Source organism: Artibeus jamaicensis, unplaced genomic scaffold (genome assembly GCF_021234435.1).
Source record: "Artibeus jamaicensis isolate MK-2021 breed Jamaican fruit bat unplaced genomic scaffold, CSHL_Jam_final scaffold_847, whole genome shotgun sequence".
Classification (NCBI taxonomy): domain Eukaryota; kingdom Metazoa; phylum Chordata; class Mammalia; order Chiroptera; family Phyllostomidae; genus Artibeus; species Artibeus jamaicensis.
The window spans coordinates 2,357,364-2,372,637 of record NW_026522057.1 but is presented as its reverse complement, the minus strand read 5'-3'; the positions used below and the strand labels follow the sequence as shown (position 1 = coordinate 2,372,637).

Sequence of the window (15,274 nt, the reverse complement as noted above, 5' to 3'; positions counted from 1 at the left end):
GAGGGCACATGCCTGGCTTGTGGGTCAGGTCCCTGGTTGGGGGCATGTGAGAGGCAGCCAATCCATGTTTCTCTCGGACATCAATATTTCTCTCCCTCTTTCTCCCTCTCTTCCCCTCTAAAAATAAAATAATGTAAAATATTTTTAAATTAAATAAATAAAAATAAAATGCCCATACTATTTAAAGCAATCTACAGATTCAATGCAAATCCCTATCAAAATTCGTGGTTTGAAATTTTATTGTTTAAACATAGAACAGCACATCTTTTAACTATGTCTTCTGCATCTCTTTCAGCCCCACATGCCTGGGTCTAAGAACTGTACTGTCTTAGTAGATTATTGTAAACCTAATTAGATAATTAGGTCAACTGCCTGGCACATGGTTTATGGTCAGTGAATCTTAGTTTCCTTGATCTTTTCACTACCACCCAGAAAGAAGATGTGTGGTTTTGTTTTTTGGTTTTTTTTTGTTTTTTTTTTTCAAAGAAACAATTGAATTGGAGCAGTCAGCAGTCACAACAGATCCCTGGTACAGAGTCTGCAAGAATTGCCTACATAGCTCAGGCCTAAGGCTTTTGCAAGAGCTGAAGTGAATGACAAGACCCCGGATACAGAGTTAAACTGCAGTAATGTCAGGTCCAGAATCACTGATCATACACAGTAGAGAAGCCTGGTATGTTCAAAATGCATTGCTGTGCCCAGCACCAAAGCTGAAAGGCTGGGCCTCCAGAGCTGAGAAATACCACAAATTCCAGATGGCACAGATCAAGCAGCTCCTCATCCTTTAAAGCGATGAAAGAAATATGAGAGAGCATTGCTGGGTTTATCATAGATCGCTGTGAGGCAAACACTGTAGAAGCCCCAGTCTGCTTTGGAGTTCACAAAGAGCAGAGTCGTGTAGCTCGGGGCAGGGTGGATCGACAGCACACCCGTGAGAGGGGGCGAAGAGTCTCTTGATAATGCGGGAAGAGCCGGAGGACCTGTAATGATGGGGTGATGGGGTTTGGGGGGAGAGGTGGTCGTCCTTAAGAAGAAAAGTTTCCTGCTTTGAGCTTAAAAGGATCTATGGCAGTATTAAGTAACCTTTCTTACATAAAGCCTACTTCAGAAAAAATGTTAAAATGAAAATGCTTAATGACAGAATAGGATTACTAAATCTAACCTAATCTGCTTCTTTCATGTCCTAAGTAATGTCATTGTTCCAGAAACAGCCCCCTAGTAACTGGAGAAAAGCATCTTCGTTAGGAAGGAGGGAGAGGATGGGACTGAGGACGCAGTGGTGGGCGGGCTGCGCGCGGAGGCTTCGCACCTGTGTGGTCGTGCGAGTCCTCACAGCACAGCAATGCCGGCTGCCTTTAAGTTGCTGTACTTGCTTAGAAGGAGACTAATGTTTATTACCTATTATTTGCCAGACCATGGTGCTAAGCGTCTTACATGGTCTGATTTCACTCCCACAGTCAGTTCCCTGACCTCTCCATTAGTAAACCAGCACATGGAATGCGGGAGGGGGCAGAGTAGGGGATACTCTGAGTTCGGTCCTCTTTGAGTCAGTCAGCAATTAGACTGTTGGTCACAAACGCCCATCACTGATGTGTTGAGTCCTCAGGAATAACTGTTGCAGTCCCCTCTCCATTTTCCCCAGCAGTCACCACCTCTCCCCCACACTTCCCGTCAGTTAACTTTCCAAGTCAGCATAACTACGTAGTTTCAGCCCAACAAACATTTCGTTGGATACTTATATGACGTCTATCCGGAAAAAGTCCAGCCATTGTTTATATAACAAGAACAGTTTGCGTGACATTGATGTAACCTGGCAGCCAAGGAGAGTGGACTGGAATGTGCACACATAAACAATGACGACTTCACTGTGCTAGTCAGTGAGGGTGGTAGATATTGGTGAGTGAGCGTGTGTGCTGTGTGACTGTTGCATTCAAAATGACTGGGCAAGTAGGGCAATGAATCTGCATCAGATTTTGTGTCAAGCTTCAGTATTCCTCCGTGGAAACTACTCAGATGATTCAGAAGTCCACAGCTATGGGCAACTAGGATTGGAAGCTTCATCACAGCAATATGCCCACTCATGTATTGTGTCTCATGCAGTTTTTTGGCGAAACATCAAATCACCCAGGTGACTTAGCCCCCCTATAGCCCAGATTCGGCACCTTGTGACTTCTGGCTTTTCCCAAAATTAAAATCACTTTTGAAAGGAAAGAGATTTCAGACCATCAATTGAGGTTCAGGAAAATATGACAGAGCAGCTGATGGTAGTTGGGAGAACTATGTGAGGTTGCGAGGTGCCTGCTTTGAAGGGGACTGAGGTGTCATTGTTCTACATACAATGCTTCTTGTATCTTCTTCAACGAATGTTCCTATTTCATATTACATGGATTGATACCTTCTGGACAGACCTCGTAGTATTCCATGCTATTTATGGTGTTCTGGGCTGTGTACTGTGCTCAGTTTTTATGTTCTAGGAGAGAGAGATAGTTAAATGCATAGTTACTCTTCAGTGTAAGAAGTATTAGGCCATAACTTTGTCCTACTCATCATTGTATCCCTAATCCTAGGCCACTGTCTGATACATGACAACGAGACTGACACAGTTAATGTGCATTGAGAAAGATACTATGGGCCAGGCATTGTACTAAGCACTTTATTCTCAACATAATCCCCACAACAAGATTACAAAGTAAGTACTAGTATAATCTCAATTTTAAAGGTGTGGAAAGTAAGGCACAGAGCAATTAAACAACATACCCAAAGTCACACAGCTAGTAAGGGAAAGAGTCAGGATATAATCAAAGCAGAGCAACTCTGTTGCCTCTAAACATTTGTTGAGTGAGTGGATGGATGAATGAGAGGAGGGAAGGGAAGGAGGTGGGGGAGAGAGAGAATGTGTGGACGAGTGAGCAAGCTAAAGGCGATAGTCGGCTCTGAGTAAAACGGGGTCCACGGGCGGCATGAGTTGGCCCTACTCTGGAAGGGAAGTAACCATGAAAAGCTTTGTAAGGAAGCAGTGCTTAAACTGAACATTGCGAGATGAATAGCTAGTTGCAGGGCAGGGCAGGGCTAGGCAGGGCAGGGCAGAGCTAAGGCTGGCCCTTCTGGATCAGATCCTTTCCCTCACCCACAGACATTCTCCTGTAGCAGTCCCATCACCACTGCATCGTGAGTTTTTCTCTTATTCTAAGAAGCTTATAAATATGATAAAATATTTCCTATTCTCAAAAAACATACGTTCCTTGTTTCTTTCCTCCAGCTATCGCCCCATTTCTACGTCTCCATTTATAGCAAAGCCCCTAAAAATAGTTTATATCCTGTGACTCCAATTCTTCTGTTTTCTCTTAAACCCAAGGAAGCCAGCCTTTTGTCCCCTCACCCCTACCCCTCCAGTGAAAGCTCTTTTCAAGGTCAGGAGTAACTTCACGTTGCCAGATCCAGCTGTCAGATGTAGGGCCATACCAGGCCTACTGCCGTGTTTGACACGGTTGGTCCCTCTGTCCTTGAGCCACTTCCTCATCTTGGCAACTGAGACATCACACTCTCCTGCTACGTGTTCTGCCTCCTGGATGCTTCTTTCGGGCCCTTGCAATGTTCCTCCCCACCTCCCATTTTAAGGATCAAATGCTGACCCTTCAGATTCATACGTCAATCAAGGCACTCTCCCACTATAAATCACTCAGTGACTCGCCCCTATGACAGAATCCAAACTTGAGCCAAGTGTCCAAAGCCTCCATGACCTGGCTGCTTGCCTCTGCCACCTCATCCTTCATGGTCCATTTGTGGTGCTCAGAGGACAGCCAGCCCCTCCAAATGGGCTTTCTCACCACATCCTCTCATGATCCCTGGGAATTGAGTGAGAATCAGTTTTTCCGTCACTTGCCAAGGTCACATAGCTTGCCAGTGTCCTCTGAGAACGTTTCTGATTCCAGATCCTATGCTCTTCCCATTTACAACCCGTTGCTTGGCCTGATTCCTTAAACTTGGTGCTTCTGATTGAAGCAGAGTAATTGAAGTCTGGTTCCTTCTTTTGGACCCTAGTCTGTCCATCTGGATTTCCTCTTGAGACTGCAGCGGTTCACACTCTTCACCCCAGGGCTTGGTAGTCACGTTTGTAGGACAATGGGTGCTCTTACTGGTGGAAATGCTAAATCTCCCAGAATGAAAGGCCAGCTGCAGAGCAAGAGAAGAAACAAGGGCTGAATGATTTGATCAGACATCTGTGGGGGCCTCCTGGCATTTGCAGTGTGAGTGCCTTAGAGAAACTAACTATTCTGGCCCGAGGGAGTTGGCAACTCTTAGTCTCAGTGGTTTTGACCGCAAACTGCCCCAGAGGTCCCAGCCTGCCTTATGACTCACAATCCCCAACACTCCCCCTATTCTTCTCTCACAGGGACAGTCTGAGGCATTTTAATTTGGTAGTAACTTGACCGGCCCACTGTCCCCAGGGCTGTTGTGTTTTTGAAGTTACTGTTGCTTTCTGAATGGGAGGGGGTTGATTTAGAGCTGCCCGTTTTTGTATGTGAGCACCTTGCCCTGCCATGGCAAGAACCGCTCCCGCTGGGTTCCGGCTCCCATGCGCTCAGCCTGCCAGTGCTCCCCCTTCAACACTGTGGACTCACCCCTGAGTCCACGGCCCCTGGACTGTCCCATAGCCCTTATTCTTGGAGCACCTAGCCCAGATTTGATGGTGTAAATTTGACAGGAGAGAGGTAGCCAAAGATTTGTCTCTTACTGTACATGTATTTCTGTGATGCATTGCCTTTAAGAGGCAACTGCCATTCATCTTTCTCTTGTTTGTGAAACTTTCTGGAATCCCAAAAGAACAAGGGAGCCCCACTGGGCAAGGTAGGCAAGCAGATGGTGGGAGGTTGGAAGACAAGGGTAGGAGGGACTCGTTGCCTTGCTGCGCACACACACCCTCCTTGACCCGTCCTCTGTCTGACCCATCTCCAATCGCACGGACCACTTGCGCGCTACCCCGGACTCTGTTTCCCTCCGTGCCAGTGGTAGTACTATGATAAGAGCTCCCGCACTGGTGTTAGAAACACCAGCATCTGCCACTTACTAGCTGCGTGACCTTGGAGAAGTCTCTTCATCTTTCTGAGCTTGTATGGAAATTAATAATGAATAGCACCTACTCACATGGCTGTTGAGAGGAGTAATCGAAAAACTCTTTAACCTTTTAATCCCTGTGCCTAACTCAAAAGCTTCCAGTAAGTTTAGTAATTGAACTGAAGTTTATGTTTTGTTTCTGAAATATAGTTGTTTACATAAAGAAATAAAGTTATGTAAATTACCTTGTTAAGCCTTTGACTTTATTTTGCCTACCAAATAAAGTTCCAACTCTGGCTTGTCACTCAGCATTTGCTTTTGCATTTCAGGCTTTAAATTTCATTGACAGAGAAGGCTAAAAAAAAAAAACCCATAGACTTCTAGAAGAACTGGCACATGCATACAAATGAGTTTGTCTAGTTTCACTGAGCAGTTACTCTGTGGAGGACCCTGGGCTAGGCCCTCGGGGGCACAGGAGTGAATCACGCATGGCATATGACAGGCCGAGACATCGTCATTTCTGGCTCTCCAGTACAGGCGCCAGCACCCCCCAACACTGGCCCCCCACACCACCACTGCCACCTTATATGACCCCACCTAACCCCTGAGAAAGGCAGCCCGAGGGGAAACTTGCCCCTGGGCCCCAGCGCACTAGAGCAGCTGGGAGTCAGAGTGATCAGAGTTTTGGCATTGGGCCCAAGGGTGGAGGCGGGGGAGGTTGAGACTGGGAACTGGCGACCAGCCAGGGCTTCCCAGGTGCCCCAGCAGTTACTGAATGTGTCCTGTTCTTCCGTTGCAGTTTTCTCTAGACTGCTCCAGCCCCACATCAAACACATAAAGGCATCGAAGCCCAAAGATGTGAGGTGACTACAGCCATACAGGGCTAGAGTACACAAGTCTTCTGAAAAACATTCAGCCATCTCTAGCTTGTGCGTTCCTAAGACTGTCTCCGTTCCTGCCCAAGTAGAGTGAGACCGTCAGGGTCATTTCATTCCCTCATAAAATTATAGGGGTCTCCCGTATAACCCATTCTGTGCGAGGTACTGGGGACGCAGGGTTAAATCTTGACTCTGAGCTCAGGAAATCACAGCACGAAGAGGGAGACCTGCTACCAGCAATCACAGCACAGTACAGGAAGTGCTGATGGGGGTAAGCATGTAGTGTGGGTGGCAAGGGGCAGACTGTAGGAACACAGAGGGGGCACTTAGCCCAGTCTGGAGGTCAGGAAATTACTCCCAGCAAAGCTGACATTTGGGCTTAGTTTTGAAAACCCAGTAGGCAAAAGCCAAGTGGAGAATGAGAAGGGAGCACATTCCAGGCAGAGAGAACAGAAGAGCACAAGAGCGTTCTCCGCTAAACATCTGACGATTTCAGTAATGGCCCTAACGTACATGTGATCCATACTCGGCACCGTGAGCCGTCCCCACTGGCTGGGTAAAGCTGGATGTGTGGGAACACAGGAGTGTTGAGAGGGCAGCGCTGCAGGCTTTACCAAAGCCTGAGCAGCTCTCTGTTAGACCTCCAGGCTCCACTCTCCCAGCCTGAGAGCCTGGATGGAGTTCCTGATGCTCTTGGTATCAGTGCTACTGCAAAGAATCTATTCAAATGCAATGAGTTCCTTTTGCCAAATTCCATTGACAGGCTTTGCTTATTTACTCCCTATTCTTCTAGGGTTTTTGATTTGGGGGCTGGGGGGTTACCCCCATGAAGCCTTGGTATGTAAGAGGGACTTAAATGCTGGTTGTGGGGAAGCTTTATGTCAAGTTTAAATACCTACAGCTCTTCCTAAATTAATAACCCACTGACTGCTGAGTGCCTGGCAAGCTGTAACTTTCCTTCTCTTCCCATAGGCCTGCAGAGTTAGCCACCAAGTACGCAAACTTTTCAGAGGGAGCTTGCAAGCCTGGCTATGCTTCCGCCCTGATGACTGCCATCTTCCCCCGGTGAGTGCTCCTCTTTCTTCCCACGGTCTACACAGCCTGCCTGGCCCATGATGCAGGAGCCAGAAGCCTGCCCTCATGGCAAGTGGTGTGCTTCAGAGAAAACAAGATTCCGTTCCAACTTCCTTCCTGCATCCTCAAGTCTGTTAGTACCTGGAAAGGACTTTGCTTTTAGTTGGTTCCCACCCCAATTTCACTCTCTGGCCTTGCTGCGCTCTAACCCCCCGTTCGCCTACCAGCGCTGCTTGTTGCTGTGGAGGAGAGGGAGGAGGTAGAATGTGTGTGGTTGCCCTGTGGGAGCCAGGTTTCCAGAGGCAGCCAGACAGGGCGATCCAGCACAGAAGCTCCTAGTCGTAGTATCAGTGGCCAAACTTTTTTGGAAACTAGGAGAGACCAAAGGGGAGTTTCTGAGTCTGGCTGTTTTGGCATCTTCTCTTTTTGTCCATTTTGCTTTCTGGATTCCTGATTTCCTTGGTAATAGGCTTACTGAGAAAAGCTGTGTCAAACCCTGGCAGGTCCTTTTACCAAATGCTGCTGAAGGGACCTCAGTTACTTACCTGCCTTTCCTTTCGGGTTTTCTTTTCCTGAAGCCTTAGTTGTGGAGAAGGGCCCGACGTGCTGAGGTTGTCTTGCCTGCAGCCTGGAGTGTGGGGAGACTGTCCAGGATCATTTTGTCCCTTCAGAAAGTTGTGGGAGTGTCTGACCTGGCGGCACTTGAGGAAGGGCTGCTGGGGACCCTCTGGGAGTTGGGATACAGCACTTGGATCGCGGAGCAGCCCTAGGGGTGGGCTCAGATCCCTGAGGAAGGGCTTGCACCCCTCCCTCGGAAGGCTGAGGTTAGGGCACAAGGTGCGCTTGCACAGCGATGCTGAGAAACACTTGCCCAAACGTAATTTCAGAACATTTGGGTTTTACACTCCTTTTCTTTTTCTAACTGAGCGGTGCCAGCTCAGCTCCTTGTGTAAAATGGGGTCTCTGCTGCTTGAGTATCTGGTGTTCAGGAAGAGCTCTCTTTGTCCAGGGTTTGCCTCTTAATTGACTCCAAACATTTTGCTTCCCCCAGCTTTTCACTGAGCACCTCTAAGTGTCTGGCTCCACGTTCCATATTCTCACGTGTGTTTTCTCAGGCCTGCGTGACTCAGTCCCCTGGGCCAGACACCTGTGAGTTTTCCTTGACTTGTAGTTTCTTTGGCTTTTTCTAACTAAAAGTAATACAAGCATGTGATTTATTTTTAAAGACTCAAACAGCATGGAGGGTGTATTCTCCCACTCTAGACCCGTCCCCCAGAGACAGTCAACATAATAAATGGGAACATACTGCATCTTGCTTTTTGCTAACAGTATATGTTAAGAGATTATCCCACTACATTTATGGATCCATCTTATTTTTTAAATGATTTTATAATATATAATTGTATGGATGTATCGTACTTTTTCCTGTTTAAAAAGTAAGATTTATTGAAGGTTAATTTACACACAATAAAAGGTACTTTTTAATGTAGTTGTTTGAATTTTGACAAATGCATACCTTTGCGTAACTGCAACAATCATAGAACTTCCATCATCACCCCAGCAGTTTCTTTGTGCCCCTTTGCCCTGAGTCCCCAGCCTCTGACAAATACTGATCAGTTTTCTGTCCCTATAATATTTCTAGAGTGTCACATAATTGGGGCCGTACATTATGTAGCCTTTTGAGTCTGCCTCTTTCATTGATTAAAACGCAAGAGCCATCCAGGTGTTGTGCGTGTCTGTTGTTTGTCCCTCTTCATTGCTGAGTAGTATTCCCTTGTGTGTGTGTAACCATCTGCTTATCTACTCAGTGGTCAAAGGACATTTGGGTTAGCTCCAGTTTTTAGTTATTAAAACAGAGTCACTATAAATATTTGCATGTGGAATGGATGCTCCACTTTTATAAGAAATGGCCACACTTTTCCAAAGGAACCACATTGCTTTGCTTTCCCGAAAGCCGGCCATGAGTGAGCATTCCAGGGCTCCTGCACCCGTGCTGTCGGGCTTTTCAGTTTCAGCCCTTCTGGTAGGTTTGGGGCAGCAGTTCACCGTGACTGTAACTTGCATGTTCCTAATGACTCATGATGTTAAGAATCATTTTCATGTGCTTTTTTTGACATTCTTTTGTCTTTGGGAAGCATCCAGATCTGTTGCCATCTTTGGACTCTGTCTCCTCGTTGAACTGTGAGAGGACTGCGTCCTGCAGTCCGCATAGAAGCCCTCCATCAGGTGATCTGCGAGTGTTTGCTTCCCGCCCATAGCTTGTCTCTTCTTTCTCTTAACAATGTCTGTCATAGAACAGGAGTTTTTAATCTCAATGAAGCCTAATTTACCAATTCTTTTGTTTATGGAGTTTGCATTTATTGTTTTATCTAAGAATTTTTTCCATAATCCAAGGTTAAAAGGTTTTTCCTAGATTTTTTCTAGAATTTATATAGGTTTAGCTCTTTCATTTAGGCCTATGACCCATTTCAAGTTAATTTTTGTATATAGTGAAAGGTAAGGGTTGAGGTTCATTTTTTACATGTGGCTGTTCAATTATTCCAGAGCCATCTGTTAAAGACTAGCCTTTCCCCACTGAACACCTCAGCTGCCTGTTGACAGTTAAACGTGTGTGTGGGTCTGTTCCTCGTTGTGGTCTCTTGATCTCTGTGTCTGCCTTGCACCAGTTATAATTGTAATACACTCGTAATCATATTTCTTTTAATGATGACAGTTTTATTTCTTCCTTTTGAATCAAATGCCTTTTACTCCTTTTTCTTGCCTTGCTACACTGGCTGGACTAAGTGCAGCGTTGAGTCAGTGAAGGGGGATGAACACACTGTACTGCCTTGTGCCCGAGGAACTGCCTTGTTCCAGCAGGAACGCATTTAGTCTCTCGCCATTGAGGTCTTAGCTGTGGGTTTCTCCACAGATACCCTTTCTCAGGCGGAAGAAGTTCTCTTGTTCCTCGCTTGTTGAGAAATTTTCTCACAAATAGATGTTGAATTTTGTCAAATGCTTTTTCTGTCTTCTGAGGCGACCATATGTTTTTTTTTTTTAAATCTATTAATATAACAAAATCACATTGATTTTTTTATCTATTGATTTTTTAATGTTAAAACAAACTTTTATTTCTAAAATAAACTTCATTTGGTCCTAATTTATTATTCTTTTCATGTATTGCTGAATCAACTTACTAATATTTTGTTAAGGATTTTTGTCTCCCTCTTCATGAAAGATATTGGTCTATAATTTTATTTTCTCATAGTATCTTTATTTTTGGTATCAGAGTAAAGCTGACCTCATAAGAGTAAGGAGAAAACTATTCTTTTATCTGCAGTTCTCTGAAAGTTTTATGTAGAGTTGATAATATTTTCTCTTAAATGTTTGATGGAGTTCATCACCAAAGACATCTAGGCCTACAGTTTTCTCTGTGGAAAAGGTTTTTTTTATTAAGAATTTAATTTCTGTAATAGATGTGGGGCGTTCATATCTCAACTCAGGTTTTCCTATTTCTTCTTTGGTAGTTTGTGTCTTTCAAGAAATTTGTACATTTCATTGCACAAAATTAAAGTTGTTGAATTTATTGACATAAAATTGTTCATAATATTCTTTTGTTATTCCTTGAATGCCTGGGATCTCTAGAGATATCTTCTCTTTCATATGTGATGTTGGTAATTTGTATTTTTTTCTCTTTTTTCCATAAGCTGCATGGTTAGGGGTATATTGTTTTTATTGATCTCAAAGAACTAGTTTTTGGATTCATTGAATTTTCTTTTATTATTTTTTCACTATGTTGTTGATGTTACCTTAGTATTTCCTATGTTCCACTTATTTAGGGTTTAATTTGTTCTTTTTTGTCTTACAGTTTCTTAAGGTAGAAGGTTACACCATTGATTTGATTTTTTTCTAATATAAGCATTTAATGCTATAAATTTTCCTTTAGGTTCTTATGAACTTTTTTGCTTAGTTTATGAATATTTGAGGATGTCCCGGATATCTTTTACTTTTTAAAGATTTAATTTACTTATTTTTAGAAAGAGAAGAAGGGAGGGAGATAGAGGGGGAGAGAAACATCAGTGTGTGGTTGCCTCTGGAGTGCCCCCTGCTGGGGACCTTGCCCCCAACCCAGGCATGTGCCCTGACTGGGATATGAACAGGCAACTTTTTGGTTCTCAAGCCAATACCCAGTCCACTAAGTCACACCAGCCAGGGCCAGATAGCTTTATCTTTATGTTATAGATTTCTACTATATTTTTGTTGTGATCAAAGAATATACTTTGTATGATTTTAATACTTTTAAATTGATAGAGATCTGAATTATGGGATAATATAAGGTCTGCCCTTTTTTAAAAAAGATTTTAAAATTTATTTTTAGAGAGGGGAAGAGTGGGAGAGAAACATCAATGTGTGATTACCTCTCATACGTACCCCACTGGGGACCCGCCCACAACCCAGTCACGTGACCTGACTGGGACTTGAACTTGCAACCCTTTGGTTCTCAAGCCGGCACTCAATCCACTGAGCCACACCAGTCAATCCACTGAGCCACACCAGCCAGAGCAAAATATGGTCTATCTTGGTGAGCATTCTGTGCATTTGATAAAAATGTTTCTGCTGTTACTGGGTGTTCTCTACATGGCAGTTAGATTTGTTGATAGGGTTTGTAAATCTCTCCTATATCCTGACTGATTTTCTGTCAGTTGCTGACAGAGGGATGTGTAAGTCTCCATTTATCAACTCTGCTTCATGCATTTTGAAGCTCCGCCATTTAGTACATACACATATAGGATTATTGTACCCCCCCTTGCAGAACTGATTCCTTCATTATTCTGACATGTCTCTTTTTCCCTGGTAACAATCCTTGTGCTGAAATCTTTCATGTTTGATATTATTATAACCATTCCAGCCTTTTAAAAATTAGCTTCATCATGTTATATGTTTTTTTATCCTTTTACATTTTTTTGGTGGAAAAGGAGTATGTTTGTGTTTACTCTTGAGCTCAGAGAAGTTGGGTCTCGGGGTGGCTGGCAGCAGTTCATCCTTCTGCATGTGACCTGTCTGTGCCTGTGCAGTTACCGTGGGTTTCTTGTGGACAGCACGTAACTGAGTCTTGCTTTTTAGCCAGTCTGACAGGGACAGCCTTTTATTGGAACACTTACACCATGTACACTTAATGTAGCCAGCATCTTACTATTAGTTTTCTGCTTTTCCCCACCCTTTCTTTTCCTGAGTCCTTTTGGATGAACTGAATGTGTTTGGTGTTTTCATTTTACCTCCACTATTGGTTTAAAAGCAATATCTTTTTTGTTTTATGTTTTTCATGATTGTTCTAGAGTTTACAATGTACATCTTTAATTTATAATCTATTTTTGAATAATATTTTGGGACTTCACTTAGAGCTTAAGAACCATACAGAATATATTTCATTCCCCCTCCCATCATGTGCTATTTTTGTCATACATTTTATATCTATATATATTATAAGCCCACAGAATATTGCTCTTACTTATTTTTTTAAATGGTTAATTATTTTTAAATGATTTTAAAATGAGGGGAACAGACAACCTGTGGAACGGGAGAGGACATTCTCAAATCATGTATCTGATGTGGGGTTGGTGGCAGGACAAGTAAAGGACTCCCACTGAACAACAACAGGAGTGGGCCAAGGACTTGAGTAGGCATGTCACCAAAAAAGATGTATGAATGGCCAAACAAGCACATGAAAAGATGTTCAACATCATTAGTCATTAGGGAAATGCCAGTCAAAACCACAGTGAGATGCCACATCACTCCCATTAGAATGGCTGCTATTTTTAAAAAGTAGAAAATAATAAGTGTAGATGAAGATGTGGAAATATTGGAGCCCTCGTGCACTGTTGGCGAGGAGGTTAAACAGTGCAGCCACTATGGAAAACAGTAATTTGAAACTTTCAATTTCAAAACCTTGTAAGTAGAATTATTACATGATCCTTCAATTCCATGTCTGGGCACAGACCCTAAAGAAATGAAAGCAGGGTCTCCAAGAGGCATCTGCACACCTGTGTTCATAGCAGCATCGTTCACAACAGCTGGGACAAGCCAAGGGTGCATCACCAAATGAAAGGGTAAACAAAGTGTGGTCTGTATATGCAACAATATGATTTACTTCCCCCCAAAAAAAGGAAATTCTGACACATGATACAATACATATGAAACTTCAGGATATTATGCTAAGTAGAATAAGCCAGTCATAGACAGACAAATATTGTTTGATTCCACTTACATGAGGTACTGGAGCACTCAGATCTGTAGAGGCAGAAAGGAGAATGGCGGTTGTGGGGGCTGGGCTGGGGGACCCGGGAGCTGCTGTTTAATGGACTCAGATTCCAGTTTGGTGAGATGGAAACAGTCCCAGGACAGGTTGCTTAGCGATGCACATGTGCTCGACACACTGAACTGTACACCTCAAACAGTTAAGGTGGTAAATGTTTTATGTTGTGTTTGTTACCACAGTCAGACGTTTAAAAATTTTTAAATTAGGGATAAAAGTCCATTATAGTTACTCACACACTTATTTTTACTATTGATCATCTTTCCTTTGTGTAGAGACAGATTTCCAGATGGTGTCCTTTTTCTTCCACCTGAAGAACTCATTTTTACCTTTTCTGACAAGGCAAATCTGATGGCACTGAAGCCTTAAAGGTTTGGATTGTCTGATAACATCTTTACCCCACCTTTAGTTTTTAAAGGCTTTTTTTTTTAGCTGACAATTTCCCATGCACACAAACAGTACTTTAAAGATATACAGTCATGTGTCACTTAACAAGGGGGATCCATTCTGAGAAGTGAGCCGCTAGGCAATTTTGTCCTGTGTGAACACCACAGAGCGCCCTTACACAGACCTAGGTGGTACGGCCTCTGTACACCGAGGCCGGATGGCATAGCCTGTTGCTCCCAGGCTACAAACCTGAACGGCATGTACTGCACAAAACAACACGAGATTAAATAAGCACCAGAGAAAATGATACGGTCGAGAGATGGCAGCAAACTTGAGGTGAATAGAGGGCTGCTGCTGGCTTAACATGGTGTACTGTTTTATAGAAAATGTTTTTTCCCTGATAACTTTTTTTGTGTAAGTACAAAGACTACACTGTAAAATAACAATAAAAATGTAGTAAATACTACATTAATGTAGTATTTACCAATAACGTAGTAATAAACCAGTAACGTAGTCCTCTGTTATCGTTATCAATATGTATTAATGGTGCGTGCTGTAGTTTCATGTGACCCGCGGCACGGTAGGTGTGTTTACGCGGGCATCCCACAGACGGGTGAGTAAGGGGCTCTGCTGCTACGGGACGGAGGCTGTGACGTCCCCGGGCAGTAAGGGTCCCTGTTCTCTCACAGGACCACTGTCGTTTGTGCTCTCACCCTTCACTGACCAGAGTGTCGTACGCCACGTGGCTGTAACTGCATTTTCGTTTGGCTTGCGTAGTTCCTAGTGACGTCTTTGTACTTTGTATGTAACAATTCTATTTTCCTTGGGCTGCTTTTTGAGATTTTTTTTCTTATCACTATTTTTCAGCAATTTGATTATGATGATCTTGTTGTGGTTTTTGTTATTCTTATTTGGCTTGGGTTTATGTATCTTCTTGGATCTGTGGGTTCATAGTTTATTTTTTTAAATCCAATTTGAATGGGTTTTGTCTTTATTTTTCCAAATGTTTTTTTCTGTCCTACCTTCCTTCCCAGGCTTCCAGTTACGTGTGTTATACACCACGAGTCCCACAGGCCATTGGGGCGGTTTTGTTGTTGGTGCTTGTTCCGATCTTGTTTCTCTCCATGCTTCCTTTTGGAGAGTTGGCGTTCCTGTGTTTTCACGTCCACTGACTTTTCTTTTGTGGTGTCTAACCAGTTGTTTATTCCATGGTGTATTTTTATTTCAGATACTATAGTTCCATTTAGTTCTTTTCATATCTTCCATTTCATTCCTTATTATGCGCCTACGTTCTTCTACCTTCTTGAACATATGGAATATATTTATAATAGCTGCTAATTCCATCATCTCTGTCATTTCTGGGATGGTTTCTATTGATTGATTTTTCTCATTTTTGGCCTATATTTTTCTGATTCTTCTTATTGATTCCAGGCAACACAAATTTTACATTTTTCTGTGCTACATTTTGTTGTATCCCTTTGTTGTAAACTGTGGGAGTTTTCCTTGGACATTTAGTTAAGTTCCTTGAAATCAATCATGTCCTTTCCAGGCTTGCTTTTCCCATTGTCAGTGCGTGTCTTGAACGACT

General features: G+C 43.3%; 1 protein-coding gene across 8 annotated transcripts in view; it reads left to right on the top strand.

Annotated features, from left to right (window-relative positions):
- Positions 1 to 15,274, top strand: part of ST3GAL3 (ST3 beta-galactoside alpha-2,3-sialyltransferase 3) — a 193,999-nt gene that overhangs the window by 122,506 nt on the left and 56,219 nt on the right. For 6 of the 8 annotated variants that reach the window (XM_037149562.2, XM_037149564.2, XM_053660212.1 and 3 more), the window contains one exon: positions 6,906 to 6,998. The exons of the other annotated variants lie outside the window; for them this stretch is intronic. In XM_037149562.2, the coding sequence (XP_037005457.1) occupies positions 6,906 to 6,998 (93 nt within the window). The remainder of the gene's footprint in view (positions 1 to 6,905; positions 6,999 to 15,274) is intronic. 8 annotated transcript variants of the gene reach the window in all.